This window comes from Neurospora tetraspora (assembly GCF_033439725.1).
Source record: "Neurospora tetraspora strain CBS 560.94 chromosome Unknown B0H65scaffold_2, whole genome shotgun sequence".
NCBI classification, from domain to species: domain Eukaryota; kingdom Fungi; phylum Ascomycota; class Sordariomycetes; order Sordariales; family Sordariaceae; genus Neurospora; species Neurospora tetraspora.
In genome coordinates, this window is record NW_026944384.1 from 991,791 (window position 1) to 1,019,538 (window position 27,748).

Here is a 27,748-nt window from a genome sequence, read left to right on the forward strand (position 1 = left end):
ATTTCGCGACGCGGAGAAGAAGGGGATTTATTTCTTCAAATGGCTCCATAAGAGCTGCCCATGTACGTTGTCTTCTTTTGAAGATGACCAAGATTACTAGGGCGGCGTCAGAGGTTCCACACATTCCATCGCCGTAAAACTTTTTGGTGTTTTGACCTTTTTGACTTGATGTTGATCGTTGTGTTGCGCCAAGTGCATTTTTCTCACATCGTTCTACGTCGCCGGAGACCCGTGTCCCCTACGGAGACGGAGGTCTGTCCACGCCGGCCAAGCCGGTATCAATGATCTCGTTTTCGGGATCGGGGCAGTCATTTCTATGCTCCTTGGCCGGGAGGACGGGAGACGGATGAAAACTTGGAAGCGGACCTGTTCAGTCGGCCCGTTGCACTCGGGATGCTTCCACTCTCCGGTGATTAGTGATCGATATCACCACACACTGCCGAAAGTCAATGCCGCAGCGCCAAATTCCGCACGTGATGATCAGATGGTGGTTATGGATGGTGCTCCCATGGCGGTGGTGGTGGTCTTTTTGTTAGTCCTCGCCGTTGAGCCAGTCGACCAGCCGTGCCAGCCATGCCAACCAGCTGGACCGTTATCTGTCTCTGGACGAGACATCCCATCTCGGTAGCTTCGCCGAACCAGCGTTTTTTGTTTGCGTGATGGTGTTTGCTTTTTTTTTTCCTCCTCTAGCTCCTCGCTTGATCAGTGTGGCTGGACTCCTGGACCCTCACTTTCGGGGAGAGCGAGAAAACTTCCGCAACATGGGGAATCCAAGTGGGTGTAGAGACATGGGAAACTTGATTCGAATTTCAGGCACGATCTTCCGGAATACGGATTTATCAGCGATACTGGCCATGTCTTGAAAACCCTGAAAGGCTGCTGGTGTGCACATCAATCTCATCAGTGTGAGTCGTGGGAGTCCGTGGGAGGGATTGGGGAGCTTCGATGGGATGCAGGGAAACGGAAAGTGGCCGTGAGAGGAAATAATCGACAGTCTTTGGCCTTGCATGTGATGGTGGATCAACAGGCCATCCCTGGGACTTTGACAAAGGGCTTCCGTTTGGTGGCTTCTGTCCGTTTTACCTAACACGTGCTGGATACGATAGGCGGTTTTGCTCCTCGTCGCCTGAAGTTGCTGTCTTGGGATAAGACTTGATCAAAAGTACGGGCGGTAAGTCTGATATCATATGTCACTATATCCAAATTGCTGGGATGCAGTTGATGAGATGATGCCGATCGTACCGTCGAGACTCGTCATCATCTCACATGTTGCATCCTTCTCTTCTTCTTATGCCATGTTGTGTGTTGTCTCTTTTTCTCCCACTCCCTTTTCGCCAGCCCCGTTTCTTGGTGTTTGGTTCCAACTCGAGGCCCGAATGCTTGGACCCCGCGGCGATTGATGATTGTTGGTAGCAAATACACATGGTAGAGTAGTAGGATTGACGGCCAAGGGAGGGGCAACTGGGCAGGGGGGAAACGTTCGAAAGGGGCCAAGAGGGCGAGGGGTTCGCGATAGCAACAGAAACAGCATCAACCTCACGATGAATGGCGTCTTTGCTTTTTTACCCCAGCCCAGCAGCACCCATTAAATCCAGCGCAGAGTTGCAGCACGGCGTATGGGGTACATACAGCGTACATGTAGGTGGTATACGTAGCAGCAGCTAATGCACAGCATCAGGGCAGGTCAACGTGCACGGTTGCAATGGGCTCGCGGTGGTGTCAATCATGTCTGATACCGATCGTGGGATGGCATCGCAAGTGTGATTTGTGGGGTCTCGTTGGAGTGTTAGCAAGACGGGGATTGGATCTGAAAACAGCTGAAAGCCACGGCAGCAACCCTCAATGCGGATTGCCCAACAGCTTTTCGGGGAAGAAAACGAAACAAACCACAGCTCCGTTGGGCGTCCAGTGTGTGTCCAGTGTGAAGCTGACAAGCAGACAATCGAGCACAAGAGTGGAAGCAATGAATAATTCCAGCCTCGGAGACCGCTTGTACTTTGCGGCCGCCTGACCTTGACGTGACATTCTTTTCCGGAATGGCGGGTTTTGCGGTTAGCTGGAACAAATTGCCCTTGGCACTAGGAAGACCAAGAAACAACACCATCACGTTAGGTATCAGATATGGGAACTGGTCCCGATTTAACCTTTTCCGAGAACTTGGTAAGCCCTTCTTACACAGTCCTGTTTAACTCGGGTTATTCTAGCATAGTTAGTCATGACATGCTTTGGAATCATTACGGAGTCACTCAATGGGCTATGGAGTTGGAAGGAAAATAGGGCTTGTGATTCCCACGTGCTTTTCCGCTTTGCTGAGCTTCTTTCCAGCTCCGTTTTCCAATTTGGCTCCTCACGGTGCAAAGTCTATGCACGAGCACTTTGACACTATCAGATGCTGCCGTGTCTCTCACTGACATCTGATGTCTTTGAAGCTCACATGGAAGAAGTTGAAACAATACGCACAGTATAGTATCCATCATCCTCCGCATAGCCTAAGACGGCGCTACAAACCGTCCTGTCATCCCACCGTCTTCCACTTGACGGGGAGGTACAGCGCACAAATGTCACCGAGCGTGACTGCCATGTGAGGTGGCCCGCCCTTTTTTTGGTGAGAGTCTCCTCTCTCGTCGAATTCCTCCTTCATGTTTCTGGGCTGTTTCCATCCATTGGCTTGTTCTTTCAGTTGTCACTTTTCTTCCACCACTTTTTACTGTTCGACACCACCACCTCCTGCACTTGAAACCTCGACTGCCAGGCACCACGCCATTTTACCAACAACCCTCACCGAATTTGGATCTTGTTGTTTTCTCTAGTCTCTACTTCTTCCTTACCCATTGTTTCTCAGCATAACCTTTAGGCGACATTCTCTTCAACAGCGATAGCGATATAGGGACTTTGTCTCACGCATTGACAATTACCAAATATCCAATTCTTTTCCGGCTTCGAAGTCTGCGCTCCTCAACACAGCACACAGCACACAGCACACAGTCTTTTTCTCTGCATCTCGGCAGCTCCATCCGCCGCCGCGCTTTTGCCACCTCAAAAATCCGAACCTCCAGACAAGATCCGTACATAAGCCCGGTTGGCAGCACGTCTCTTGTTGGGCAGCACATGTCAGAAAGCACAGCAGCGATTGCCTCGACCGATTCCACTTCGACCCTGCGAAGCTGAGTCGCGACTCCGCTGAATCGCTGAATTGATATTCACAGCCAGCGCATTGTCCTCCATACGAAAATAAGTTAGCGACGAGGGAGCGGATACGAAAAGTGGAAACTCGGTGCAACGGCGAATCTCGACGTTGGAAATCGTCCTGGTGACGGCACCATCCGAGCCAGGTAGCATGGAACATCATCATCATCGTCACATGCACTCGCCGTCGTCGCAGCACCAGCACCAGCACCAGCAGTATCAGCAGCCACCGCAACACCACCAGCATTATGAATCACAACAACACCAACACCACCACCACCAGCATCCTGCACCACTCCCCAAACAGGAGCAGGCCGACAACTCCTCGGCTCCTGTCTTGTCCGCCCTGCCTGCATACCCGACGCTGCCCCCTATTTGGGACTCGACACACTCGCCCGCATTGAGCGCATCTTCGTCGTCCACAATGCAGGCCTCAGCCTCTTCGCTATCCTCGTTGCCGCCGCTTGTTCTGCATCCTCCCTCGTCAGGACTACAGCCCAACAAACCACGATCGCGCTCGCCATCGTCTAACCGTTTCCAGACCCGTGAGCCGGCACCATTATCGCTCTTCGATGGCAGCCCTACGACTGAACTTCCGCCTATTCAGCTGAACCGTGAAAGGAGCAGCTCGGATCACTCCCTCCCATCGATAGCATCGCTGAATGTTGGAGGCTCGCTCCCAACTCTGCAGCCAACGCCAACACCACAACCTCCTCCGAAGCTTGTCTGGCCGAATTCCAACCCATTGTCGGCCTACTATACTGAGAATGATAACGATGGACGTGGCGCATCTCCCCAGCAGCGTCATGACCGAAGATCGACCAGTGTCAGCCTGGATGATCCGCAGGTCATGATGGCTATCTCCGCCCTGAACGAATTGAAAACCGGTATGTGCTAGCAAGCACAAGTAGCATTTTATAAACTGCTAACAATGGGTCCCCAGATTCAGTTTCTTCTCCTCCCAACCGTAATACGCCACTGCGCGCTGGGACGACGGACCGGAACCAAGAACCCGAGCCTCTATTGTCGCTTATAACCACAGCCCACCCGATCATCGAAAGCACGGTGCAGCGATCTTCTCACCTTTATACAAAGACCAAGAACTTTTCGCCCCGTATCAGATCAGGCCTCGAATACGTCGAGGGCTCGCTAATACCTGTTGCGGACACGGTGAACAATGTCGGTCGCAGAACCGGAATCGAGTCCGGCGTCAGATGGATTCTTGGAAAGCGGACTAAGAGTTCCAGTGATACTCGTGAGAGTGGCCAGAACAAGCGGCATATGACTTCGAGGCCAATAAACGGTACAGGGGGCGAGGCACGATTTTCAGAAGCTTCCACCACCGATGGATCCCGCCGGACTTCGATTAGCACCATTGAGACGTTGCCCGCTTATGACGACCAGCGATCGCCAGCTTACTCTGAGACGGTTGAACAAAATGGTCAATCAGTCGATCCCAAGTCGGCGCTCCATTCGCAGATGGGGGGTGGACGGGTCCAGGTGACCACATCCAGTCTCAAGGAGACCATGAAGGAGGAAAGTTTACGTTCGCTCAAGTATGTGCTTGAGACGTTGAGGGATGTGACCAACACCCTCCAGCAGGGCACCAACGAGTTGAGCTCAGTACTTGATCAGTATGACAGGACGACAACCAGAAGGGATGGTGAAGACCATGTCATGACCAACGCGTCCGCGCCGGAAGAAGATCGTACGAAGCTGGTGGAGCGTATGACTCAACTTCGGAAGAGCATTTACTCCAACATCCAGGACGTCTCGTCGGTTGTCGCCAACTACACTGGCGCTGCTTTGCCCGAAAATGCCGGCAACCTTGTCCGGCACCATCTTCTCAGCCTACCCATGGTTTGGAGTCAGGCTAGCAAACACACCTCGAGCGAGCAACCAAACACGCAAGACCCGAATGCACTTGTGCGCAAGGCTGCCAAGGTCGCTCTCTCCTTTAGCAAAGAGGGATTCCATATTTTCTCCCAGATCATGGAGATCATCCGTACCGCAACCGATCACGCGGAGGACTGGAGGAACAAGAAGATGAACCAATCGAACCCCATGAACGGCGCAGAGCATGAGATCCGACCTATGGTTGACCAACCTCTTCCGCAGGCCGTTACCATTAATGGTGATATTCCCATGAGGTAAAGACTCGTGGAATATTCGGGAGAAAAAACCCCAGCGAGTAGCTACTGTTACAAGGAACTTAGTTTATTATTCAAAAGCAGGATGGCTTGGATGGTTGGGGTTTCGGCGAGTAAAAACTTTCGTTACGATTAGAGCTTTTTTGGTCGGCGTAAAAAGCTGAGCTTGGTTGATTGGGTGGGATTTGAGAGACTTGTGCCGAATCTTGGGGACATTAACCGTTATATACCACTTTTTCTTTTCGTTTGTTTCATTAGTTGATCACATTTGGGATACCGACAAGTTCTGGCGCCTGGGAGTACTCTCCACACCATATCACCCTTACTGGGTTGGCTATCTGGCACTATGTAGATGGTTCATTCGTCCAATTTACCACTTCTGACCGTCTTTCAATGTTTCCATTCCGATCTTGATCAAACTAAGCATACAGCTGAACTTGAAGCTATCACAACTCACTGGATTCTTCTCTCGCCTCCCTGGCGAGGTCTCATACCCCGACAGCTTTCACCCATTGCTTCCTCACTTTTTCCAACACTCCACGTGGAAAAACGAGATCATCACCAATCTCATCCCTCATCACCACAAATCCATCCCGTCCTCACGCCTTCCTAACCTCAACCTTCTCACCCTGCACATCCCCGTACCCAAAAACCCCAAACCACCCAACCACACACCCCACCACCGGCCCCACGCACCTCACCAAATGCAACCAAGTCCACCTCCTCACCAACTCCCTCACCTCCGAAAGACTACTAACCAACGGGCCCGGCTCGATCTGCATCTCATTAAGTCTCATCAACTCCTTGTTGGTGGGCATTAACACCACCAGCGTAAACGGCACAATCCAAAATGTCAATCCTGCCGCCGTGGCGAATAGTTTCCAGCGTTTTTCGTTGCTAGCAGACCGAGGGGCAGCAGAGCGGAGTTTATAAGCCGTCCACCCGTAGAGCGAGGCGGTTAAAGCGGCCAGGGGAGGCATGGAAAATTTGCCGTGCTCGTAGAGGATGGACCAGGAGGAGAGGAGGGTCGGGGCGGTGGGGGAGGAGGTTATGATGGGGATTGAGAAGAGGGGGATTGAGAGGAGGCAGCCTTTGTTTTGGGGGTGTTAGTATGGGATTGATGGGAGGAGGAGGATATGAGGGTGAAGGGTGAAGGGATGGCTTACCTGATAGGAAGGAGCCCGTCATTAGACCCAACTGGGCGCCGGTTAGGGCGGACATTTTGATGGTGTTTGGTGTCAGGAGTGGAGTGGTGGTGTTGAGAATATTGATGTTTGAGTTTCGAGGTTGAGTGTTCAGTTTTGAAACAACGACTTATATATGGCTGGCCGTAAGATGACCCAAGTTTATTAACTTGAGAACAAAGCCCAGGCTGGATGCTGCCGGGCCGGGTGGTGTGATGTGATGATGGCCCGCTTCCGGGATGTTAGCTCGGATGATAACGGAGATAGGGCGTAAGCGACAGCTACCCTTTGAGGCCCTTTGAGGCTGAATGTTGGCTGACTACCGCTGGTGTTGACAGGGACGATGTGAGTGGAGGAATGAGAGAAATAGCTCCGCTTGAACCATTGCGTAATGCTTACATGGCGATAGGCGCACAGGTCTCAGGCTCCTATTTACACTGGCTCATACGTTTTCGTTTTCGAATAGTGGAATCGCCAACATCAACGCCGTCGGTTGTCTTGAGGACATGATGACATTTTGCCTCTCTTTCAGGCTTTTTGAGTTTTTTGTCAATTTCGACAATTCTAGACAGCCTAGACGTCTGTCATGAAGGAACAATGACAGTTCTGTTGTCAACTAGTCTCAACTCTCAAGAGGGCAATGATCCCTGCCCTTGTCAACAGTGTGGGTACTTAACTCCTAATCCCTTGCCAAACTTTCAACAATCATCAAATCGCGCCAGTGGTTTAGTGGTAAAATCCATCGTTGCCATCGATGGGCCCCGCGTTCGATTCGCGGCTGGCGCATAATAACTTCTCTTTTTGCGTTTTTTTCCCAACTCAAACCTGCTTGAACACTTCTTATAACAGACACATAAACAATGTTTGTTTCTTTTTGCTTTTGCCAGATGCCCTATTACAATGCCACACATAAATACCCATTGACCTCGTCGTTCAAGAGTGTTTGCCAGGATTTGTGTAGCAGATTCATCACGCCTGAACCCACGATTTGAGAGTGTCATGGTGTTGACCGTGTTGGTGTGTTGAGTTTTTGAGATTGTCCAAATCACATACCTGAACTAGTCGCATCTAACTAAAGCCACGTATTGAGCTCTACGCTTCACTATCGGTACAGTAGATATTGAGCCGCATGCCTTTTGTCTTTCTACCCCTCCTTCTTGGCCTCGAGCCTTTTGGTGATATACTGTGCGCGGTGCAAGCAATCAAGGAGGGTCACAATAGTAACTCTAGCAAGCTGCCCAAAAACGTGATGGAAAGAAGATCGATCATGCACTTGCCTGCCTCTTGGTGAAAATAACTCGTGATCATAATGATACCTTAGCAATCTCTCGGCAATAGTGGCCCTTTAGAGTGCCAGATATATGAGGAAAGATTCGGCTACCAGCGTCATGTCCCCGAGGTAATCACTCGCAGATAACACACGCAACAACACCCTATTCATCTTACCTTCTACTTCTCAACTCTCTCCCACGTCCTATCCTCCTCATACGCGGTTCAAGATGGGCCCCGGCATCCACCCTCACACCCTCCCTCCTCAACCTACCTACCACCCACAAACTCGCCCGAGACGGCCTCTTCCACCCTCAGGGCAACCTTCACTTCTTCAAGAGCCAATTCCTCACCACCCTCCCCTACCCAACCGACTCCTACTCCGGCAAAACCGTCATCGTAACCGGCTCCAACACCGGCCTCGGCCTCGAAGCCGCCCGTCACTTTGTCCGTCTAGGCTGCAGCCGCATGATCCTAGCCGTCCGTAACCTCTCAAAGGGCGCCACTGCCAAAGCCTCCATCGAGTCCTCGACCAAGTGCTCCGACAGCGTCATCTCCGTCTGGGAACTCGACCAATGCTCCTACGCCAGCGTGCAATCCTTCGCCTCTCGCGTGTCTGCTGAGCTCGAAAGAGTTGACATCCTCCTCCTCAACGCGGGCGTCTGCCCCCTCAACGGACCATGGCGTCATTGCGAACGAGACGAGGAAGCCATAACCGTTAACGTGGTGTCCACCTTTCTTCTCGCCTTTCTTTTGTTTCCCAAACTCCGTGAAACAGCACGCCTGTTCCCTGATACTGTCAGTCCAGGACCAACAATGACAGTCGTCACCTCCCTAGCCCACACCTACACCGACTTCCACCTCTCGCGCACCGCGCCCGAGGGCCAGCTCTTCAACGTTCTCAGCTCCCCCGATAGGCGAGAGGTGACGATGGATGACCACTCGGATCAGTACTTCATATCCAAACTGCTTCAGATTTTTCTGATTCGCTCTTTGGCAGCTCACTGCCCCGTTTCGAAGACGGGGGTAACCATCAACTGCGTCCAACCCGGTTTCGTCAAGTCAGGGATTTTCAAGTTCGAAGGGACGTTCGCGGTGGCGATGGCGAAGTTGATGATAGGGTTGGTGGCGAGGTCCACGGAGATGGGGAGTAGGACGCTGGTGCATGCGGCTAGTCAGGGAGGGTAGGAGACGCATGGGGGGTATTTGTCGGATTGTGTGGTGGATGAGCCGAGTGAGTTGGTCAGAGGGGAGAAGGGGAAGGTGTTGCAGGTGAGGGTGTGGAGGGAGTTGAGGGAGAAGGTGGAGGGGGTTGTGCCGGGGGTTTGGAAGAATTTGGAGGTGTGAGGTTGCTGAGTGGCCGGATATGTCGAAGACATGACCCCTCTGGGATATTGATTTGAATATTAAATCGTCTCTGATATGCCTTTTACATGGCATCAGAGGTGTTCCTGGATCATGATATGTCAAGCTGAGTTTGGTTTAGGTGTTTTAAGTCTCATACGAGGCATATCGCAGTCAGTTTGATGTCTTTCGAACTTATCGGAAGCCCTTTCCATCAGGCAGATATGTTTGATTAATAGTACAATAGGGGTATCTGACAATAGGGTGAAATGCTCCCTGGTAATACCCTGTGGGAAAATTCCTGTTAATTAATAGTACAAAAGCAACGATACCGGTATATGTCTTCTTAGGCTCTCTTCACTCCATCTTATCAACGAGTTTGAACCTCTCCTCAGAGCTGTTGGCCGCGGCATCGGCATCCATAGAACCAGCGGGAACCTCCAAACCTCTCTTCACAATCCAATCAACCAAAGTCTCGAGCTTGTTGACCGTAAACATTCGGGGTTGACCGGCCAAAACCTGGGTAACTGGCCTTGCCAGAAGTTCCTCCTCCAAGCTTTCCAACCGCTCATCAGGAGGATGCTCAGTGATAAACTCCTTCAAAAGGACCGCATTCCATCCACAACCCCAAGCAGATTCAACGTCCTTCTTGATATCGTCACCAACATAGAGCTTCAACCAAGGAACGCTCTCATCAAACTTGCCGAGCTCATGGACAACCGCTCTGCGAGCCAGCATCTCTCCTGCCTGCCACATCAGTTTGTGTGGCTTTGACTCCTCAACGTCGTATGACATGACGGTAAAGTCAATATCATACGACTTGCCGTCGACGGGGCGAGCACTTTCGAAGTGAGTCTCTTTCTTGGATTCTCTTTGGAAACGCAAGGGGCTGACGTCGAGGCCCAGGGAGGAGAGGATGCCGCCAACCCTGTCATCAGAGTTGCTGATGACGCCCAGAACAACATGGCCGATGGAGGGGTTGTCCAGCTTGCTGTTGGATTTGTGATGCTTCAAAGACTGGAGAAGCTTGGGCATATTGGACGCAGTTATGTAGGCGTCGCGAGTGGAGAAATGGTGGAAGAGTCTACGACCCAAATCATCCAGCTGCTCTTTGTGAGCTGCGTCACTCAGACTGGGCTCAACATCGACGAAGATATTCTTAATAACCTGCAGTGAAATTTCAGCTTCAGTTCAGAAATTAGTTGAGTGACTAAGAGCAAGTTGACTCACCTTCATCCACCAAGCTTCGGGGTCCATGCCCTTGACATGCTTGCCATAGTTGGGGTACTCTTTGGCAGCCGTGGTGATGCGGTCGTGAAGATAAACAGCCACAACATCGTCGCTAGCATGTTGAAGGCCGTTATCGCGCGCAAACTGGCCGTACGTCTTATGGACGGGCTCTTTGGGTGCGTAGAGGGTCTCGAACGCGTCGAAGCAGACGAGGAGGTTGTACTTGGGAGCTCGCGAGATATTCGCGGCTCTGGCAGCTTGGAGTAGTCCACGCATGGTGATATCGCAGCTGGTAAGGTAGAGAGAGCTTTGTTGGAGTAATGCTCATTGGCAGAAGAATGTAGAAGTAGGTAAACGACGAGCTTGGGCTTGAGTTTTAATAGTCGTCGAAGAGGAAACGAACTAGTCTAGTCCTGACGAGTAAGGGGGCAAAGGTGATTCACAAGTGAGTATGAGGCAGAGAGTGTGGAAGAAGGATGATGTGGTTGGGTTGAGGTACCTGGAAGCCGCTAAAAGTATAGTGGGGCACAGAGGGGAAGTGCAGCAAACAACACCTTCAGCTTCGTCTGATATTGGATCTAGACTCCTAACTTATGGTCAACGTATAGTCACTTCAGGAATCCAATCTAGCAGTCCACAGAATGGCCTTGTAGATAAATCTCATGAATCCAGGGTCCTCCAGATATGCTTCATCAAAGTGGCCAAGAGAGTTGTAAAACGACCGGCCGCCCTCGAACTCCTGCGCCCATGCAAGGGGGTGACGTTCGCCGTGTGTTCCTCCAGTATAGGTCTCTTCGTTGACTTCCAAGAGAATCTGGAGATGCGGGTTATCCCACGGGTTCGTCTTGAAGTTGTAGTATTCGTCGAACCAGTCCCATTCCCACTCCTTGTTCGTTGTCACACCGAACATTCTCTTCTTTCCCTCGCTCTCGTCTTGAAGTCTCTTCAAAAGTCCAGCCAGGAGAAGATGGTCCATGTTATTGACAACGGACCGGATCTTCGCCATCTGTGGCTCGGGGTGGTTCTTGAAGACACCACCGATCAAACGGCCATACCACTCACTCGACTCCATGCCGAAGCTGGCGCAGTGGATACCGACAACGCCGCCGCCGGAGTGGACGAAGCCCTTGAGTGCCTCGAGCTGGGAAGAATCGAGAAACTCGCCAGAGCATTGTAGAAGAATGATGACACGAAACTGCGAGAGACCGGAGGGCGTGAATATCGTAGGGTCCTCGGTTGCTGTCGTGACAAATGGGTGGGCAGTGGTCGAAGAAGTTGCCGCGAGGTCTTCAAGAGCCTTTATGGAAGCTGGGATAGAGTCGTGGCGATAGGCTACGGTGCGGGAGAAGACCAACACCCTGATGGGTTCGGCTGAAGACATGGCTGACGTCTGACGATTGGGCGGTTTGTCTTGGTTGAATTTGTGTGACATTGGAAATACAGTTGCTCTGCGTCAAGCACCCGGGTTATCGGGACTGGAGACTATAAAACATTGGAAGGATGGGATAGAGATGTCATAGTTCCGGACAATATTGATTCTCATCCCATAACGGGAGCCAATGTCGTTTTAGCCATAATGTTGGTGGGGGTTGTTCGGATGAAGTTGATGGGAATCATGATCTCCATGTGTTCAAATGCGGGGAAAGAAGATGGGACGAACTGTGGGGGGATGTATGCACTATATTATAGTGGCCAAAGTGGGTCGGCCGTTAGAACTACTGCCCGTCCTTGTTCCACTTCGAACTTCAACTCCTCAACGTGTGCCACAAAACTGTTTCTCTTCCATAAAATATCGACCTTGGAACCACCTAGATGGGAACCAACAAGAAGGACAACCACAAATGAGAGGTGAGCGGATTTATAAGTTCTTCAACGATGGGATCAGCAAGGCGTCGGGGCTTGTCAGCCTCTGATGATCCTTGCATTTCCTCGATTGGGTTCTCACCAAAAGCTTCGCCTGCGGCTGAGCAAGGCACCAGTTTGCTTGAGGTCTAGCTGGAGGAATGCCAAGACGGTTAACCCTCGATATCCGATGCTTGTTCGTCCTGAAGCATTCTCAATTAAATTGGAAACAGGGCTATCCCATTCGTCATAAGCTGTCTTGTGGACTGACTCGTGTTGTGTGCTTCAGCCACATCAGACTGTCTTGCAGGTTGTGAATGTTGGGCTTTTTGATCAAGTGCTCTCCAGCCCCAGCCTGCTCTCTCCGTCTCTTCTCTTCTCCCCAAAGGCCAGAAATTCTTGTTCTCTTGTACCTGTTAACATAAACTCCGGACTTGGTAAAATCTGCACAAGTGTGAGATCGGAACTCCGAGTCTCATCAGTCATCATGTCATATAGCGGCATTTCCCCATACGGCTCTGCTTATCGGCAGCAGTCTCAACCACAAGAACAACAACAGGAGCAACAACGTCGACAATCAGAACCGAAAGCCTACCGTCCGTATCAACCGTATCGGCCACCTACACAGCAGCCAGGGCCAAGTGACAACCATGAGAATGATAGCCGACATTCGTCTGTTGCAAGCCAACCATCTCTGGCTTCCTCGTTCGCCAAGCTTGACCTTGGCGATAGCTCCATGGCTCCGGCACCCTTGAGACTTCAGCGCAAGCCCGTCTCGAGTCAGGCATCGATGCAGTTCAAAGAACCGCAGTCACCACAGGCAGATCAGGACTACAAACCTTACTCCCCACCCTCTTCGCAACACCGTAACTCAGTCACGTCGACGGCCGGACGACGGACCTCCAATGGCTTTGTCGCCGAGCTTGAAGGGTCGCCACCTTCTTCTCGGCGGGAGAGCAATGCTGTGCAGCCCTCTTCAAACGTCCCTCCACCGAAACCGGCCAAGAACTTGGAAACTCCTGACAGTGAAGGACTGATCGTCGTAGAAGCCGAGGCCTTACCTTCTGTCCCCGGCTCCTGGCCCACCTCTCTTGAAGAACAGGCAGACACTGGATATCAGCATCCTTATGCCCAACCTCAATATGGAAAACCGATTTCACCATCTTCACCTCATCACGAGGTAACACAGAGCACCCTAAGTCCTCCGCCTGTGCAATATCCATCAGCTTTCCAGCAACAAGCGCCTACCTCTCCACCAGTGCCACAGCCGACTTACACGTCTGCTCCGGCTCAGCCAGGGTATCAGAGCTTTTCACCTCCACAATCACCACCGCTGCCGTCGTCCGTAGGAACTCCGGCCCCGTTCACTCCTCAGTATCACCAACCTGGCAACTACAGTTCTGCGCCTTCGCCTGTATACAGCCAAGCCCCAACATCTCCTGCTGGGCAAACACCTCCACCACCGCCATATCAACAACAAGCCTACGGTAGCCCTCCCCAGTCACCACCACCTCCTCCTCCACAATCAACGCGGCCAACATCACAGTATTTCTCCGGCTACCAGTGTCCACCGACACCAACCCTCAACACCAGCAACTTGCCAACACCCCCAAGCCAACAAGGCCCTTTCTCACCCACCTCTCCGCAATCACCCACAGCCGGAGGACACAGACACTCAGTCTCTTACTTCCCCGCCGCCTATCCACCCCGGCCTTCCCCACCAACCCAACATCAACCGGCCACGACCCTCCCCTCACCAACCGTTACCTCCCCTTCATCACCATTCCCTTCATCTCCAGCTGTGAACACTGGCACCTACCCTCCAGCGCCTGCAACCCCAGCGCAACAGCCCCAACCAACAATAACCTACACCACCGCCCCTCCACAACCAACTTACTCCTCTCCCACCCCCTCCTTCTCCTCCCACTCCTCCTCTTCCAACCCAGGAGCCAACAAACCCGGCGGAGCCCTCTACAACTTCCCCTCCCCACCTACCCCCTCGCTCAACTCCAAGCTCTCCATCAACGGACTGAAGAGGACGGCGGCGGGATTGGGCGGGGCGATTAAGAATGTTGCGAGCGTGGTGGAGGTTGCCGGGCGGGAGGCGGTTAAGGCGGGGAGGGCGGCGGCTGCTGGTGGGGGAAGGGAGTCGGGAAGGGAGTCGGGAAAGGGGGGGAGGAGGGTGAGTGGGTTTTATGGAGGGGGGTGGTAGGGTAGGGTAGGGTGGACTTGGTGAGGTTTACTTGTGGGGGAGGTGATACTGGAAGCTGGGAGACAGAGATGGAGGGGTTGGTTGAGTGAGGCATGGGAATTGGGGCATTGGAACTTCCTCTAGGGGAGTAAGGGAGGTTTGCGTATGGATACATAGGCGTGTTTCGGCGGTTGCTGGTTGTGAAAGGACATGGAGGGAGCAGGTGATATGATATGATATAATATGATACCCAAGGATGTATACGCAGAAATTGGATGTGCACACTAGACCGTCCAAGCGGGACCTTTTCGCATGCTCAAAAGAAACTTGTCCGTGACCCGATTCTCTGAAGGTACAGTATAACACTGGTTCGTTTGTTGGTTTGAGACTTCTAGTCAACTTTCCTAAGGATCTTCACATTCGATTCATACGTCTTTTGAATGTTGAAAGCCCACTAGGCAACAAGAACGGGTAGTACCGTATGACCCCGAAAGAGGAAAAGAGGAAGAGATGAGGAGGGGTGGGATGAGAACAGGAGAAAGGAACAAATTGCTTTGGGACTTACATACTCGATTTTTGAGTCCAGCTACTTGGTGGCTATAATCCGGTTGAGCGAGACCTTTTCCCAACAAACACCTTCGTGCGTTTCCCCTTCTTTTACCCCATACTTAAAAGTAAATTCGCCACCCTTATTAAAGTCTCGCAAAGAGAGAATTCTTTGGTGACAACAGGCGGACACGTACATGTATACCCTGAAGTCATCATTGATTCACAACAAAGGTACTCTCAGACTGGAATCTATGTATAACGACCTGGCACAAATAGCACGTTCAACATCGAAGGTCAAAAAAGACACTAGAGGTAAGTATCCGAACGTTGTATTGACAGTCTGTTGAAGTATATGTGCAGTCCACTCTCACAGGCGAACAAAAAAGGTTCTTAATCTATGTACAAGAACTTGGGAAGAAGACGGAATCCAAATCGGATCCTTTATCACCCCTTTTCACTTCACTCTTTCAACCCCTCGCCCCCTTAACCACTCACCCCTCAAAGCCTCATTGTCAAGACGACGCGCTTAGAAAGCGGGGTTAGCGTTCTTGAGCAGCTGCTCAAAGTAAGCCTGGAACCACTGGCCAGCCTCAGGGGCAGGCTTGAGGGCATCCGAGAGACCGCAGTGGAAGTCATAGCGGGTAGCGGAGGTGTCGCTGGTACCATCGGACTCACCACCAGGCTTGACCCAGACGAAGGCATCAGCCAACGAGGAGCCGGTGTTGGTGGTAGGGCGGACACCGAAACCGGTGCCGATGGCGTTGCACCAGTCACCCTGCTCAATCTGGCCGGTGGGCTGCTTGCCGGAACGACCGGTGTCGACGATGAACTGGGCGGGGAAGCCGGCGGCGTTGAGGAGAGGGGAGAAAGCCTCAATGTACTTCTTCTCGTCGTAGTTGGGGTTGGGGGTGGTGTACGAGGGAGCCGAGGAGAGCGACCAGCCGTTGTAGTTGGAGACGTTGGTGACGAGACCGCGGACGGACTTGGGCTTGCCGGCAGCCTTGTAGATGTCGGCGAAGAGGGTGGCGGCGGGCTGGATGTTAGCGGGCCAGCCGAGCCAGCCACCGTGGCCAGCATCGAGGTACTGGGCAACGTGGGGGAGGTCGAGCTGGGTGATGGCGTAGTTGACGCCCTCCTTGTAGGCGGAGGCGGCGTTGGCGCACTTGGCAACGTTGGTGTTGGTGACGAGGTTGGCAAGCGAGTCGGGCTCGATGACGAGGATGGTGCGTATGTCAGAGTACTCGATCAGGAGCTTGCGGATGGCGTTGATGTAGGTCTTGTAGTTGGCAACGCCGTTGTTTGCGATGGAGAACTCGCCGTTGGAGGCGGCAGCAGCGCAGTCACGATCGGGGAGATCGTAGACGACCAAGTGAGCGGCGTAGGGAGGGTTGGCACCGGCCTTGTTGGCGGCGCGGATCTCCTGGAGGGTGCTCTTCATGAGAGTGTCAACGGTGACGTTGCGATCGAGCCACTGGAAGGTGGGAACCTTGGCAACGGCAGACGCCTTGGCGGCCAAGGTGCCAGTCATGGAAGGAATGGCATGGTTGTAGATCTCGGAGGAGTAGTAGCTGTTGGCCCAGCCCTGAACGCCAAGGAAGGGGTTGCCAGTGAAGCTAGCAGTGGAGGAAGCACCGCCAGCAATGGTGGTGGTGGGCACCGAAGGAGCGGTAGTGGTGATGGGCTGGGCGGCGCTGCTGCTGGTGACCTTGCTGGTGGTGCTAGAGGCCTTGCTGGTGCTGGTAGGGCTGGTGGAAGAAGCCTTAGCAGTGGTGGTAACCTGAGAGCTGGGCAAGCACTGGGAGTAGTAGGAGTTGATCTCAACGCAGGAGTTGCCGGAGGAGCAGCAAGTCGCGCCAGACCAGCCGATACCACCGCACTGGGTCCTATATCGTCTGTTAGCCTTTGTGTATCAAGTTTTGAGGGTGATGATTTGAGGGTGATGATGATCATACCAGGTAGAGCCGCAGTTCTGGCGATCCTCAAGGACGGGAGCAGCGAGGGCAGAGGCCGTCAAGGCGGCAGCGAGAAGGAGCTTCTTAGCAACCATTGTAAGAGCTGTTGATGATGAGGGTTTCCGTTGACTGAATGACCCAGAATGCCAGTGCTGAGAATATTCGAATCAACAAAGGCGAAGTCGTCCCCTTTTATGATCAAGTTCTCTTGGGGTGGCCTCCATCAGTCCAAGATCCATCGGTCGGGAAGACGGGAACGCGCTCCCGAGACGTCGACAAACGAGCACATGACGCCACTGACTGAACGAGGCTTGTTCGATCCAGTTTAGCTAGAGTTCGGCTGCTCCATGAACAAGGCCCGCTGCGGTGGTGGCAGAAACGGGCGCCATTCCGAGAGCGGCTCTACCCCGGATTCACAGGGAGGATCGTCCCGGATAGGCCATGAAGAAGCTCCAGGACGAAGCTCCGAAGCCTCGACGGGGACTACGGGATGCTCGACCATGTAGCGCCATGACCACAAAAACCCACACATCCTCCTCAATATGGCAACCCCAGACCGACAAGTGCGAGCAAGTGGACTGCTTGGCGCTGGAGAGGAAGTCGGGGCCCGAGGGATGGCAAGACTGTTCAGGAACAAGTGTAACGCTGTCTACAAGAAACAAGCCGAGCTGTCCGCCAAATCCGCCGACCTGGACACCGCATTCGAGCAATTTCGTGGAACCGGGTGCTTGGTGACGGTGGTTGTTTGGTTTCGGGGTGGAAACCGGGTCTCGTTCTCGGAGCCCACGTTCCTTGATGTCCGTTATGGGTAAGCGTCCGGCTCTTGTTGCGGGGGCGGGGCGACAGGGGTTTGTTTAGGCGGAAAAGATGCACCACCTTTCCGCCATCGTCACATTGCCCAAGGTCCTTTGACTTCAAGGTGTATGTTCCTCAGCTATTCCCCAGAGTCAAAGACGAGAGAAAGCCGCTGATCCAACACAAGGTCAACTCCTTCCCGGACCGATTCCGCAAAAGCTGCATCATGGAACAAGACGCCCAGTTCTTGGCTTGTATACCAGCTTGCGCGGTCCATGTTACCGGACCCGAGGACCGTGAACTCGCGATCAACAATGGTCAGCTTGAGATGAGAGTGCACTGGCTCTTCCTCTTCCGGATCCTGCATCTGGCCATCGTTGACGGCACGAGCTTGGCCTCCACGCTTGGCCGCTTTGGCTGCGGAACGCGGCTGAAAGTAAGAGATTCGCAGGTGGCCAAGACCGGGGTCTCCAGATTCTAGATCGTGAGCAGCGTGTGTGCGGAGCTTCTTAAAACGGCGTACGAGGGATCGGATGCACCAAGATGTGGTGGTACCAGCCGTGACAAGCTGCTCCAGAAGCATCATGTTCCGACCTGTCACAATGGTTACATGGACGCCTCGCTTTAGAGCGTCTAGCAATGCAGCAATGACAGGCTCGCAGGTGAGATTCGGGGTCTGTAGGTAGATGGACCGTCGAGCCTGCTCAAATAGTTCGAGCATTGCAACGTTCAAGGGGGTAGCTGGAGGTTTGGCAGCTTGTTGCCACGGCAAGAAGCGGAACTGTGGGTTCTGATGATGTGAAGAAGGCAACACAAGCGTCGGAAGCGGTGCCGAAGAGGCTGCAGGACGGACCAAGTGGTGAGCACTGCTAGGAACAACAAGAAGCTGATCCTGTAGCTCAGACGTACGGCTACTATGGATGGCAGGGAGAGGCTTCCGAAAGTCGACATGTTTCTCCCAAGTCAGAGCATAGAATGACATGAGACTGGTGACGGCATCGCCAGTGATTTCAACACAACCTTCAAGCCAAGGTTCCCAGCTGACGTTGCAACTCGGGATGAAGGCACGTTGTCTGTCGATAATGACGAACTTGGGATGCATAACACTGAAGGGGAGGAAGAACAGACTCTTCACTTGAAGGCGGATGCCGGCCTCCTCCAACAAGGCAGGATCAGGGAGGACGAGCTTCTTTTGCCATTCAGCAGGCGAGTAGGTGTAGCCATCGTGGGACTGTGGGTGCAGCAACTTTTGAAATACGGATCGCGACGAAAAGCAGATTCGAACGGTGAGAGGCTCGATGTCATGCGGGTTGGGCAGACCACGGCGGTGGTTCGCAAGTTTGACAAGAGCATCGGTGATGGCGGAAAGGGTCTTTGAAGGGGCCCAGAAGCAAGTGACAAAGACGACCTCGGATCTCGCCGAGACGATGGCGGGAATCAGTGTGCTCGTGAAGATTGATGCGCCTGTTCCTAGCTGGAAGGCATGTGGTGTGCTTCGAGATATGATGACTTGTTGATCTGCCTCATCAGTGGCGTCGTATTTGGGAAGATCCCATCTTGTAGCGGTAGGATGTTGCTGTTGACGTTGCTGTAGCTGGTTGAGGAACTTGTGGACAAAACTGGACGTGTAGCTCATGTCTCGTTTGGACCGGTTGTGTAGCGGGATGTAGTCATGAGGCATTTAGGACGGCATTTAGGACGGCATTTAGGACGGCGACGAGGTTGGTGAGAAAGGAAAGAGGTTTAGGGTTGGAAGTGAAATTGGGAAAGTTGGCTAGACTTGGCGAAATTGGGAGCTTCAGTGATGATGGAGAATTGGGGGAAATTGGATGCAATTTGGGGTCCCGTTGGAGAATATCAGAAGCTCCATCCATTAAGGTTTGGCGTGCGGGGAACTTTGGGGTAAGCGCTATTCTTGGCACCTCCAAATTCCAATTCTGTCTGGCAAGCGAATAAAACCCAGTGTCCCCACCTGTCAACAACTTCGTCACTCTCTCATTTCATTGATCAGAACAAAGGCCTGGAAAAGGGTGTTGCTCCAGCTTTCATATGAGGAGCAATATTCTTCCTTGTTATCGTCACTATACCGTCCGCGGTCATCTCTTATCAGTGTCTTTGCTTCTTTTCTTTGACGAGCACCCACTCATCATCACTGTCAATCCATTGCCTCCTCGCACTATCTTGGGTGATTAAAGCCACACAATGCGTGTCTCTCCAGACCAACACACAAGTGGACGTTTGAGTCTTTGTTACCAAATGTCAAGACAGGGCATCCCTAGAACCCCCAAGTTGTATTGACAGCGCGGGGATCTGTCCAATAACAAAGGATCATGCTCCATGTCGCCATCACGACTACGGATTTGATAATGATGGCATGTCTTTCTCACTGGCCAAAGTGCTACCATTGCCAGCCTCCTGATACTACCAGAAGTCTTCGGTCGCGGTTTTCCAATGCCGGCCATATCAGAAAAGCCTTCAGAACGGCCAGGATGAGAGCACATTTGCCTTGATATAAAACCCCCCCTTCAAGAGTCAGAGTTCTACAAGATGAAGAGACTGTTTGCTTACACTTGATGTCTCGGGCTATCGAACCGTCTGTATCACCGCCAAAACTTGTACTGCTGGCGAGCGCCGTGTTCCAGATATCATCCCTTGTGTGATATACCGGATCCTTCTCTCTCATCTTTGCCCAGGGTTCCTCGATCTCTAAACAACCATGGCTGAACCCGTGACAGAGGGGAAGCCTCAACAGTACTCTGAGTCGGATAAGAGACCATCGGTTGACCCAGGTTCAGTAACAGCCTCTGAGACAGTTGACCTTGAGACCAACACAGTCAATGAAAAGTCACTACTTCTAAAACTCGACATTCGTCTCTTGCCTGCCGTCGGTATCCTCTACCTGCTCTCCTTCTTGGACCGCAGCAATGTGGGAAATGCGAGGATCGAAGGTCTTGCATCAGACCTTGGTATGACGGGCAACCAGTACCTCACTGGTCTGACTCTGTACTTTATCGGTTATGTCATCTTTGAGGTCAGTCTTCTTCACTCCCTACCATGAAGTCTTCTCACTTACACGTCGATAGATCCCATGCAACATCGTACTCAAACGCACAACACCCAGGTTCTGGCTACCCACCCTCACCATCCTATGGGGTATCGTAGCCACCTTGCTGGGCATCGTCCAGAACCTCACCGGCTTCTTCATCGCCCGTTTCTTCCTCGGTGTGGCTGAGAGTGGTCTCTTCCCCGGCGTAGTCTACTACTTCTCCATGTGGTACAAGCGCCGCGAGAGACAGTTCCGCATTTCACTCTTCTTCGGAGCCGCTGCCCTTGCCGGATCCTTCGGTGGCATCCTGGCCTATGGCATCGGCTTCATGCGCGGTACTGTCTGGGAGCACGGCTGGCGCTGGATCTTCATCCTCGAGGGTGTCGCCACAGTCCTCGTAGCCGTAGGAGCCTACTGGTTCATCTACAACTACCCAGACACTGCTGAATTCCTCTCGGACAAGGAGCGCAAGTTCATCCACGCCCGTCTCGCTTCAGACAGCGACGCCACCCACGACGAGCGCTTCACCTGGGACAACGTCCTCCGCGCCATAAAGGACCCCAAGTGCTGGCTCTACGGACTAAGTTTCCACACCATGAGCTTACCTCTCTACACCTTCTCTCTGTTCTTGGTAAGCCCACAATAGAAAACACCACTTACTTGTATATCAACCGCTAACCCCGAAACCACCACAGCCCTCCATCATCAACGCCCTAGGCTACCGCGCCGCCACCGCCCAGCTCCTCACCATCCCGCCCTACGCCTTCGCCTTCCTCACCACCCTCACCGTCGCCACCGTCTCCGAGCGTCTGCACCAGCGCGCCATCTTCATCATCGGCTCCGCCATCTTGGCCATAATCGGCTACATCATGCTGCTTACTAACAAAGACCCCATCGCCCGCCCCGGCCTCTCTTACGCCGGCACCTTCTTCGCTGCCGGCGGCATCTACCCCGCCACGGCCCTGGCCCTCTCCTGGCCGGCGATTAACGTGTCCGGACAGACCAAGAGAGCGGTGGCGAACGCGATGCAGATTAGTATCGGCAACTTGGGCGCCGTGCTGGGGACGCAGTTGTATAGGAGCGGGGATGGACCGAGGTATATCGTTGGACACAGCTTTGCGTTGGGGTATCTGGCGGGGAATGTGATTGTGTCGAGCTTGCTGTATTTCATTTTGAGTAGGGAGAATAAGAGGAGGGATGGGGTTGCGCCGGAGGTGGAAGAGGTGGGACATCTCAAGGATTGGGATGGGGATGAGGATCCTAGGTGGAGGTTTCAGTACTACCGCTAATTCTCACTCAACTGGGTTTTATCCCCACGCTCTAAAGCCAATGATATCCTGAGTAAGGGCGTGCATGCCGACGCCGCAACGTCGCTAGCAGGCCAAATGAACCACCTCATTGGCCAGTACAGCGTGGGGATAAAACCCAGTTGAGTGAGAATTAGCGGTAGTCGTGTGGGATTGTTGTCGCCTGGTGGTTAGGTACCATCAGGATAGAACGGGATCCTTTGGAAGGTGTTGATGATGGGGCATGAGTGTTGGTGCGAAAAATAATGGACGGCTGAGAAGAAGAAAAGTTTTTCAGCCGGCGCTTGGTTTCTAGGAAATTACCTTCAGAGATACCCTTGATATATAGTCTATGCGTTATGAATAGGAAGTTGGTTCCGCCTTCGATCATCAAGTAATACTGACTGCGACTGTGAGTCATGAGGTCGTGGTCGAGATCAGCGCAGGGATGATTTGAAGGAGCAATAGGCCTGTTTGGGTGAACGGGTGAGTTCCAAGGTTCATGATCGACGCCGATGTTTCTTGTGAGAAAAGAGGAAGATGTCCGTTTGTTTTGTGAATTCCTTCATGATCCGGAGAAATTCGGGTGAAATGTTGAACTCGAGAAGATCCGGAGATTTGATGATAAGATCTTCGACATAAAGTAGCCTGTAGACCCTGTTGATAGTGGCAGACTATGGACGAATCGATATTGAAACACTCAAGAGTTGAATGTTTGTTTTCCTAGGAATCCTGTTAAGGTTCGGAGAAACTCGGGTCAAAATGTTGAGCTGAAGAGCATCAGATAATCTGATAAGAAGCATCCATGGGGCAGTCAACGCGCCCTGGCTATAACAAAAGATGGCTGAAATGAGCTCGTGAGTCGTGGAGTTGATGTCCAGTTCGATGTAGGTTCTGTTTCGCGTTGCGGTTTTCGTCATGGTACGGAGATGGTCGGGTACAAAAGTTGGGCTCGTGAGGGCCCGGAGATTTGGGCTATATGATTTCCTTGGTATAGTGAAACTGGTTTGATATTGACGCACTTGGCAAAGGAAGTAAAAGTTTGTTGAGGTTTCCATGATTTTCGTCAAGGTCCGGAGATGTTCGGGTGAAAATGTTGGGTTCGAGAACCCCCGGAAATTTGGGCTATATGATTTCCACGATATAGCAGCCAATGCGCCATGTTTGTAACGGAAGGTCGCCCACTGGAGGTCAACCAGTGAGTCATCAGCTCAATATCGCAATCGAAGTATTATCGAAAAACAAAAGTTGTGTTTGAGTTTGCAAATTCTTCCAAAGTTCGGAGATGATCGGGGGAAAGCACTTTGGTCGAGAACACCGGGGCTACCGGGGCGCCACTCCCCGGCAAGCCATGTCTCACGGCCTCGGCCCCGAAGGTCACTTTGTAGTTCGTGTAAGTGGACTGGTGGAGTTCGTTCAGAAACACCGAAACGTCTTACCTTACCCTTCGAGACACTGCGTTGAAGATCAGAGGAGCACGATCTGTTTGAGAATTTGAGGAAACCCACCACAATCGATGCTGCTGTATTCCACAATGACGATGATAATGACGATGGGATCATGGAATTTGGAGAGAAAGCGCTCATCAACTATGCGCTCAGCCGCGGATAAAATCTCTTGAGCCACAAATGGTGTTTATTCTCGCTGAAACAGTGCTCCAGTCGATGAGGTGATTATTGGTTTGACAGGTATGTCTCTGTCGTGCTCGTCACTCGACATGCTGCAGGGTAAATACTGTCTTAGCAAAACAAACAATGTTTTGTTTTTCTTCTTCTTTCCACTCTTCTTCCTATCATGCACACGCAGCCGCACCGCATTGCCAAAGAAGAGGTAGCCGAGATGTGGTGAAACACGGGGATGTGTGGTCGTGTAAGGTAGGTTTCGGGGTGGCGTCTGTCGCTTAAGCCCGCCAAGCTAGCAGTTCAGGGGGGTGGTGTTTAAACGGGTTAGATCACGGCGTTACTGCCGTGTAAGAGCGGATAAGGAAGCCTGTTCGTGTTTTCTAGAAGGGCGGGAGAAGATTGGGGCGTTCGGGTAGCAAGCCGATAGCTTGGAACGCATTCATCGCGGAGATGAGAAGTTGAAGAATTTTCCATGGTGATATAGTTATGGGAGCCCGATGGTCAGTAACAGTATTCAGCTTGAACGCCAAGGGCCGAGACTGTAGGAACTAGTAGGAAGATCGGCATATTCAAACAAAAATAGGGTAGAGGTAGGGACAGGCATGAATCCATGAATCCAGGATGTAGCTTCCATACGGAGGGAGAGTTGCGAATGTTTTCCAATCACATGTCTTCGATCCTCGATGACTGTTTGCTGTGGAGTTTTGATGAGAATCCAGACTCCAGAGATCCACTGTCTCGAGGGCGAAGCGCAGCCCAAGCTTCTCGTGATGACCAACAGCACTGTCGTGAATCAGCATTGGTGCGTGAATAACACTGACCAAAAATTAGTAACGTACCTAGCACGATATCAACAAGGGTCGTTATGAGAATGGTATGGCGGTTGCTGGGCGGTCAATGCATTTGAGTTTTGCAGCCGCTAACAATCCAGTTGCAAATTGGAATACGGGATTCCCACTTGTTGGGTTGTCGATGCCTGACAACCGAGTGTTCGAAAATGGTAGTTCTCAATTTGCGCAACCATGTTCTCCTTCATGAAACAGCCAAGAATGGTCAAGTGGATTTCAGGCTCCAAATCTCCGGGTCCAGTGGCCCGTGTGTCAGACCAATGCGATGCGATGCACGTGACTTAGTCAGGAACCGCAGCCCATGTTTTGGTGGAGTTCTGCAGCGTCTAGCCGGCAGCCCTGGGAAAGAGTGGGGATTCTGTTTCACAGCCGACGACAGAACACGCACGACCCTTTGAATTCTGTCTCTCTGATTCACGCCACTCACTTTGATCCCGCACGCCGTGTTCCCCCGAGGTGTATACCGTTATGGGAAGCTGAGATGGAACAGTCGAATGCTACTGTACATCAGTGTTACGTATAACGGTATAGCACTACGGACAACACCGAGAAATCCAGAAATCGGGAACCGGAGATGATGGACGAGTGCAGTTCAGAGTGAGTGGAGGAGGATCTCCCATCATCCAGGTAGGGACCAGGGCGTGACATCTTCAAACAGGGGCACCACAATGGGCGGACGGACGTGGAGACTTGAAGGGTCAAGGATGCCGGGATGCGGAAAGCAAAGTGGAAATAAAAAAGAAGGAGAGACCGGGCAAGAATTCGGTTCGAGCTTTCCCCAGAGACCAGTCGTCATCATCGACACAGACAACAAACCTTTAAACGTCAACTCCCCCATCCACATCCACCTCTCCCCCTCCCCTTTTCCTACTTTCGGTCTAGATTTTCAACAAACAAATTTCATCCTACATTTTTCTTGTCCACCTCTTTAGATTATCTCCTATTTTATCTTAATTGTCTGACCCCACGTCATTCGTTCGATCTCAAGGGGCTCCTAGTCGGTGTTTTCCCAAAGTATTTCCTTATCACATATCACCACCCGGTTCAACACCTACGATACCACCTGCGGATTCCAGCAACACCACACATTGGATTGGATCACCGTGTCGACAGCTATTCCACATTTCCCTATCTGGAGGATTCGAGTTAGATTGGTCACCACTTCCCCCGGATTTCAACACATCCGTCTCTTCCCTCCCGGATTCCTGTGGGTACCACCTCTCCTGGACTACTAATACCACCCCATCACTCATACATGTCGATTCAGCAGCCTCGAAGCAGTATCCCGGCTGCGGCTGAGCCTCCAGGACCCCATTCAACCAAACTAGGCTCTTCCGGCTCTAGTACAACCACATTCACAATGGATGCCAACGACGACGGTCATGTAGACCCTACCCACCGTGAAAGTTTTGTAGACCCTATCCACGTAGGGACGGACCAACAACAGTACAATGGCGGCGCCGAGAAGCCCCAGCTGCCCCGGTTATCCATGCAACAACAGTTCAATGGCGGCGCCGAGAAGCCCCGGCCGCGCCCGTTATCCATCGAGACCCTTCCTGAGCTGGACCAGATCCCCACGCTCATGTCGCCTCGTGCCAACACCATGAACCCCTTCCGGCGTGTACACAAACCTCTAGAGTACGATGACTACTTTGTATGTCTCACCATATTCACCCCTACCTCATTCACTTAGTTCTCAGAGCACTAACATAACCCTCCCACGATCCCAGACTGGCCCCCGAGACACCCAAAAGCACTCAAAATGGCCTCTCTTCTTGCAGATGCACGGCAGTATCCTGCCCAAGATGATCCTACCACTCTTCGGAGTCGGTGCCTGGACCACTATGCTCACTTTTATTAACTTTAAAGTGACAAACTGTGCGTTGAAACTACCCCCTTTGCCTATCTTATCTCGATCCCAAGCGGAAGCTAACATTCCGTCCCCAGTGGGTATTCACAACATCCTTCTGACGGTCCTTGGTTTTGTGGTTGGTATGGGCCTGTCTTTCCGCAGCTCAACTGCATACGAGCGCTATTCAGAGGGTCGCCGTTACTGGGCCAACTTGCTCCTGGCGTGTCAGACACTTGGTCGTGTCTATTGGGTGCATGCCAAAGAGCGGGAAGGCGAGCTAGGGAAGAAGGACGTTTTGGCCAAGCTGTAAGTCAAAAGCATTCCCGTTATAAGATTTATTGCTAACGTGTTCCAGAACCGTCCTTAACCTCCTGGTCGCCTTCTCCGTCTCTCTCAAGCACCGCCTCCGCTTCGAGCCTTACACCTGCTACGATGACATCTCCCACCTCGTCGCCCACCTCGACACCTTCGCCCAGCGCGCCACCGAGGAGGAGCCGGATAAGACCCTCAAAGCCCTCCAAGGTCCTGGCTTCTTCAAGTCAGTTGGCGAGTACATCGGCGTTAGCTTCGCCGCCTCCAACCCGCGCAAGTTGATTAAGAAGTCATCTCGCCCGCTTGGCAACCTCCCCCTCGAAATCCTTTCTTACCTAGCCACCTACACGGACGAGCTGATCGCCAACGGCCAGCTGCCCGTGCCCATGCAGCAAACGCTTGCTTACAACAACATGGCGATTCTGAACGACGTCCTGGTGGGCACCGACCGCGTGCTGTCCACCCCGCTACCCATCGCCTACGCCATCGCCATTGCGCAAATCACCTGGGTCTACATCCTCTTGCTTCCCTTCCAGCTGCTGCCCACGTTGAACTGGATCACGATTCCGGCAACCATCGCAGCGGCCTACATCATTCTGGGACTGCTCATGATCGGCAGGGAGATTGAGAACCCGTTCGGTCGGGACGTCAACGACTTGCCGCTGGAATCGTACTGCGCGCAGATTGCCGAAGATATGGATATCATTGCCTGCCGCAAGAAGAGGACGACGAATGCCGACTGGATTGAGAATATCGAGAATAAGCCGCTTTGGCCACTGTCGAATTCGGGCTGGCAGGTCTGGATGAATCGCGGAGAGGATATTATTCGCGAGGCGGTCAGCCAGAAGCTGGAGAGCAATTTTGAGACGAGGAAGGAGTTGGATAAGTTGCAGAGTGAGATGAGCCTGATGGATAAGGTGAGGAGGATGAGTAAGGCTACGGGGTGTAATGTATGACTTGATTTTTGGAGTGAGTTGTGTGAGTTGGTGGTGTTGTTGAGAGGGGAAGCAAGCGAGAGTGAGTTTTTAGAGTTGTTGAGAAGGGAAGCAAGCGGGTTGTTGTTATTGTTATTGGACTTTCGTTTTTGTTT

At 52.4% G+C, this 27,748-nt stretch overlaps 10 protein-coding genes and 1 non-coding gene across 11 annotated transcripts; 6 read left to right on the forward strand and 5 right to left on the reverse strand.

Moving 5' to 3' along the window:
* Positions 1-1,640: 1,640 nt before the first annotated feature.
* Positions 1,641-5,731, forward strand: B0H65DRAFT_536914 (transcription factor ccg-8). Its single transcript, XM_062829062.1, has 3 exons — positions 1,641-2,160; positions 3,470-4,073; positions 4,130-5,731. Exons 1-3 carry the CDS (start codon positions 2,122-2,124, stop codon positions 5,338-5,340), a joined length of 1,854 nt encoding a protein of 617 aa, XP_062683902.1. The 5' UTR covers positions 1,641-2,121; the 3' UTR covers positions 5,341-5,731.
* Positions 5,732-6,857, reverse strand: B0H65DRAFT_455260 (uncharacterized protein). Its single transcript, XM_062826233.1, has 2 exons — positions 6,503-6,857; positions 5,732-6,426 (listed from the first exon to the last, which is right to left on the reverse strand). The coding sequence occupies exons 1-2, from the start codon at positions 6,555-6,557 to the stop codon at positions 5,936-5,938; spliced, it is 546 nt and encodes a 181-aa protein (XP_062683903.1). The 5' UTR covers positions 6,558-6,857; the 3' UTR covers positions 5,732-5,935.
* A 378-nt stretch (positions 6,858-7,235) lies between these two features.
* B0H65DRAFT_t79 lies at positions 7,236-7,306 on the forward strand. Its single transcript has one exon. It is a non-coding gene; the product is annotated as a tRNA-Gly (tRNA).
* A 470-nt stretch (positions 7,307-7,776) lies between these two features.
* Positions 7,777-9,067, forward strand: B0H65DRAFT_455261 (uncharacterized protein). The gene has a single exon (XM_062826234.1). It carries the CDS (start codon positions 8,258-8,260, stop codon positions 8,975-8,977), a length of 720 nt encoding a protein of 239 aa, XP_062683904.1. The 5' UTR covers positions 7,777-8,257; the 3' UTR covers positions 8,978-9,067.
* A 292-nt stretch (positions 9,068-9,359) lies between these two features.
* B0H65DRAFT_92764 (uncharacterized protein) lies at positions 9,360-10,807 on the reverse strand. The gene is made up of 2 exons (XM_062831575.1): positions 10,364-10,807; positions 9,360-10,300 (listed from the first exon to the last, which is right to left on the reverse strand). Exons 1-2 carry the CDS (start codon positions 10,637-10,639, stop codon positions 9,491-9,493), a joined length of 1,086 nt encoding a protein of 361 aa, XP_062683905.1. The 5' UTR covers positions 10,640-10,807; the 3' UTR covers positions 9,360-9,490.
* Positions 10,750-12,116, reverse strand: B0H65DRAFT_455264 (ThuA-like domain-containing protein). The gene is made up of 2 exons (XM_062826235.1): positions 10,863-12,116; positions 10,750-10,770 (listed from the first exon to the last, which is right to left on the reverse strand). Exon 1 carries the CDS (start codon positions 11,793-11,795, stop codon positions 10,977-10,979), a length of 819 nt encoding a protein of 272 aa, XP_062683906.1. The 5' UTR covers positions 11,796-12,116; the 3' UTR covers positions 10,750-10,770; positions 10,863-10,976.
* A 576-nt stretch (positions 12,117-12,692) lies between these two features.
* B0H65DRAFT_421029 (uncharacterized protein) lies at positions 12,693-14,417 on the forward strand (the record flags this gene model as incomplete). Its single annotated transcript, XM_062824316.1, has 1 exon — positions 12,693-14,417. One exon carries the CDS (start codon positions 12,693-12,695, stop codon positions 14,415-14,417), a length of 1,725 nt encoding a protein of 574 aa, XP_062683907.1.
* A 964-nt stretch (positions 14,418-15,381) lies between these two features.
* Positions 15,382-17,165, reverse strand: B0H65DRAFT_92790 (putative cellulose 1, 4-beta-cellobiosidase II precursor). The gene is made up of 2 exons (XM_062831577.1): positions 16,898-17,165; positions 15,382-16,828 (listed from the first exon to the last, which is right to left on the reverse strand). The coding sequence occupies exons 1-2, from the start codon at positions 16,990-16,992 to the stop codon at positions 15,472-15,474; spliced, it is 1,452 nt and encodes a 483-aa protein (XP_062683908.1). The 5' UTR covers positions 16,993-17,165; the 3' UTR covers positions 15,382-15,471.
* Positions 17,166-17,731: 566 nt separating this feature from the next.
* On the reverse strand, positions 17,732-19,513 carry B0H65DRAFT_92788 (uncharacterized protein). Its single transcript, XM_062831576.1, has one exon. It carries the CDS (start codon positions 19,371-19,373, stop codon positions 17,832-17,834), a length of 1,542 nt encoding a protein of 513 aa, XP_062683909.1. The 5' UTR covers positions 19,374-19,513; the 3' UTR covers positions 17,732-17,831.
* An 895-nt stretch (positions 19,514-20,408) lies between these two features.
* B0H65DRAFT_506179 (major facilitator superfamily domain-containing protein) lies at positions 20,409-22,027 on the forward strand (the record flags this gene model as incomplete). The annotated part of the gene is made up of 3 exons (XM_062828048.1): positions 20,409-20,723; positions 20,776-21,369; positions 21,434-22,027. The coding sequence occupies 3 exons, from the start codon at positions 20,409-20,411 to the stop codon at positions 22,025-22,027; spliced, it is 1,503 nt and encodes a 500-aa protein (XP_062683910.1).
* A 3,827-nt stretch (positions 22,028-25,854) lies between these two features.
* B0H65DRAFT_421419 (Bestrophin, RFP-TM, chloride channel-domain-containing protein) lies at positions 25,855-27,614 on the forward strand (the record flags this gene model as incomplete). The annotated part of the gene is made up of 4 exons (XM_062824338.1): positions 25,855-26,148; positions 26,225-26,372; positions 26,442-26,652; positions 26,702-27,614. 4 exons carry the CDS (start codon positions 25,855-25,857, stop codon positions 27,612-27,614), a joined length of 1,566 nt encoding a protein of 521 aa, XP_062683911.1.
* Between the last annotated feature and the right edge of the window lie 134 nt (positions 27,615-27,748).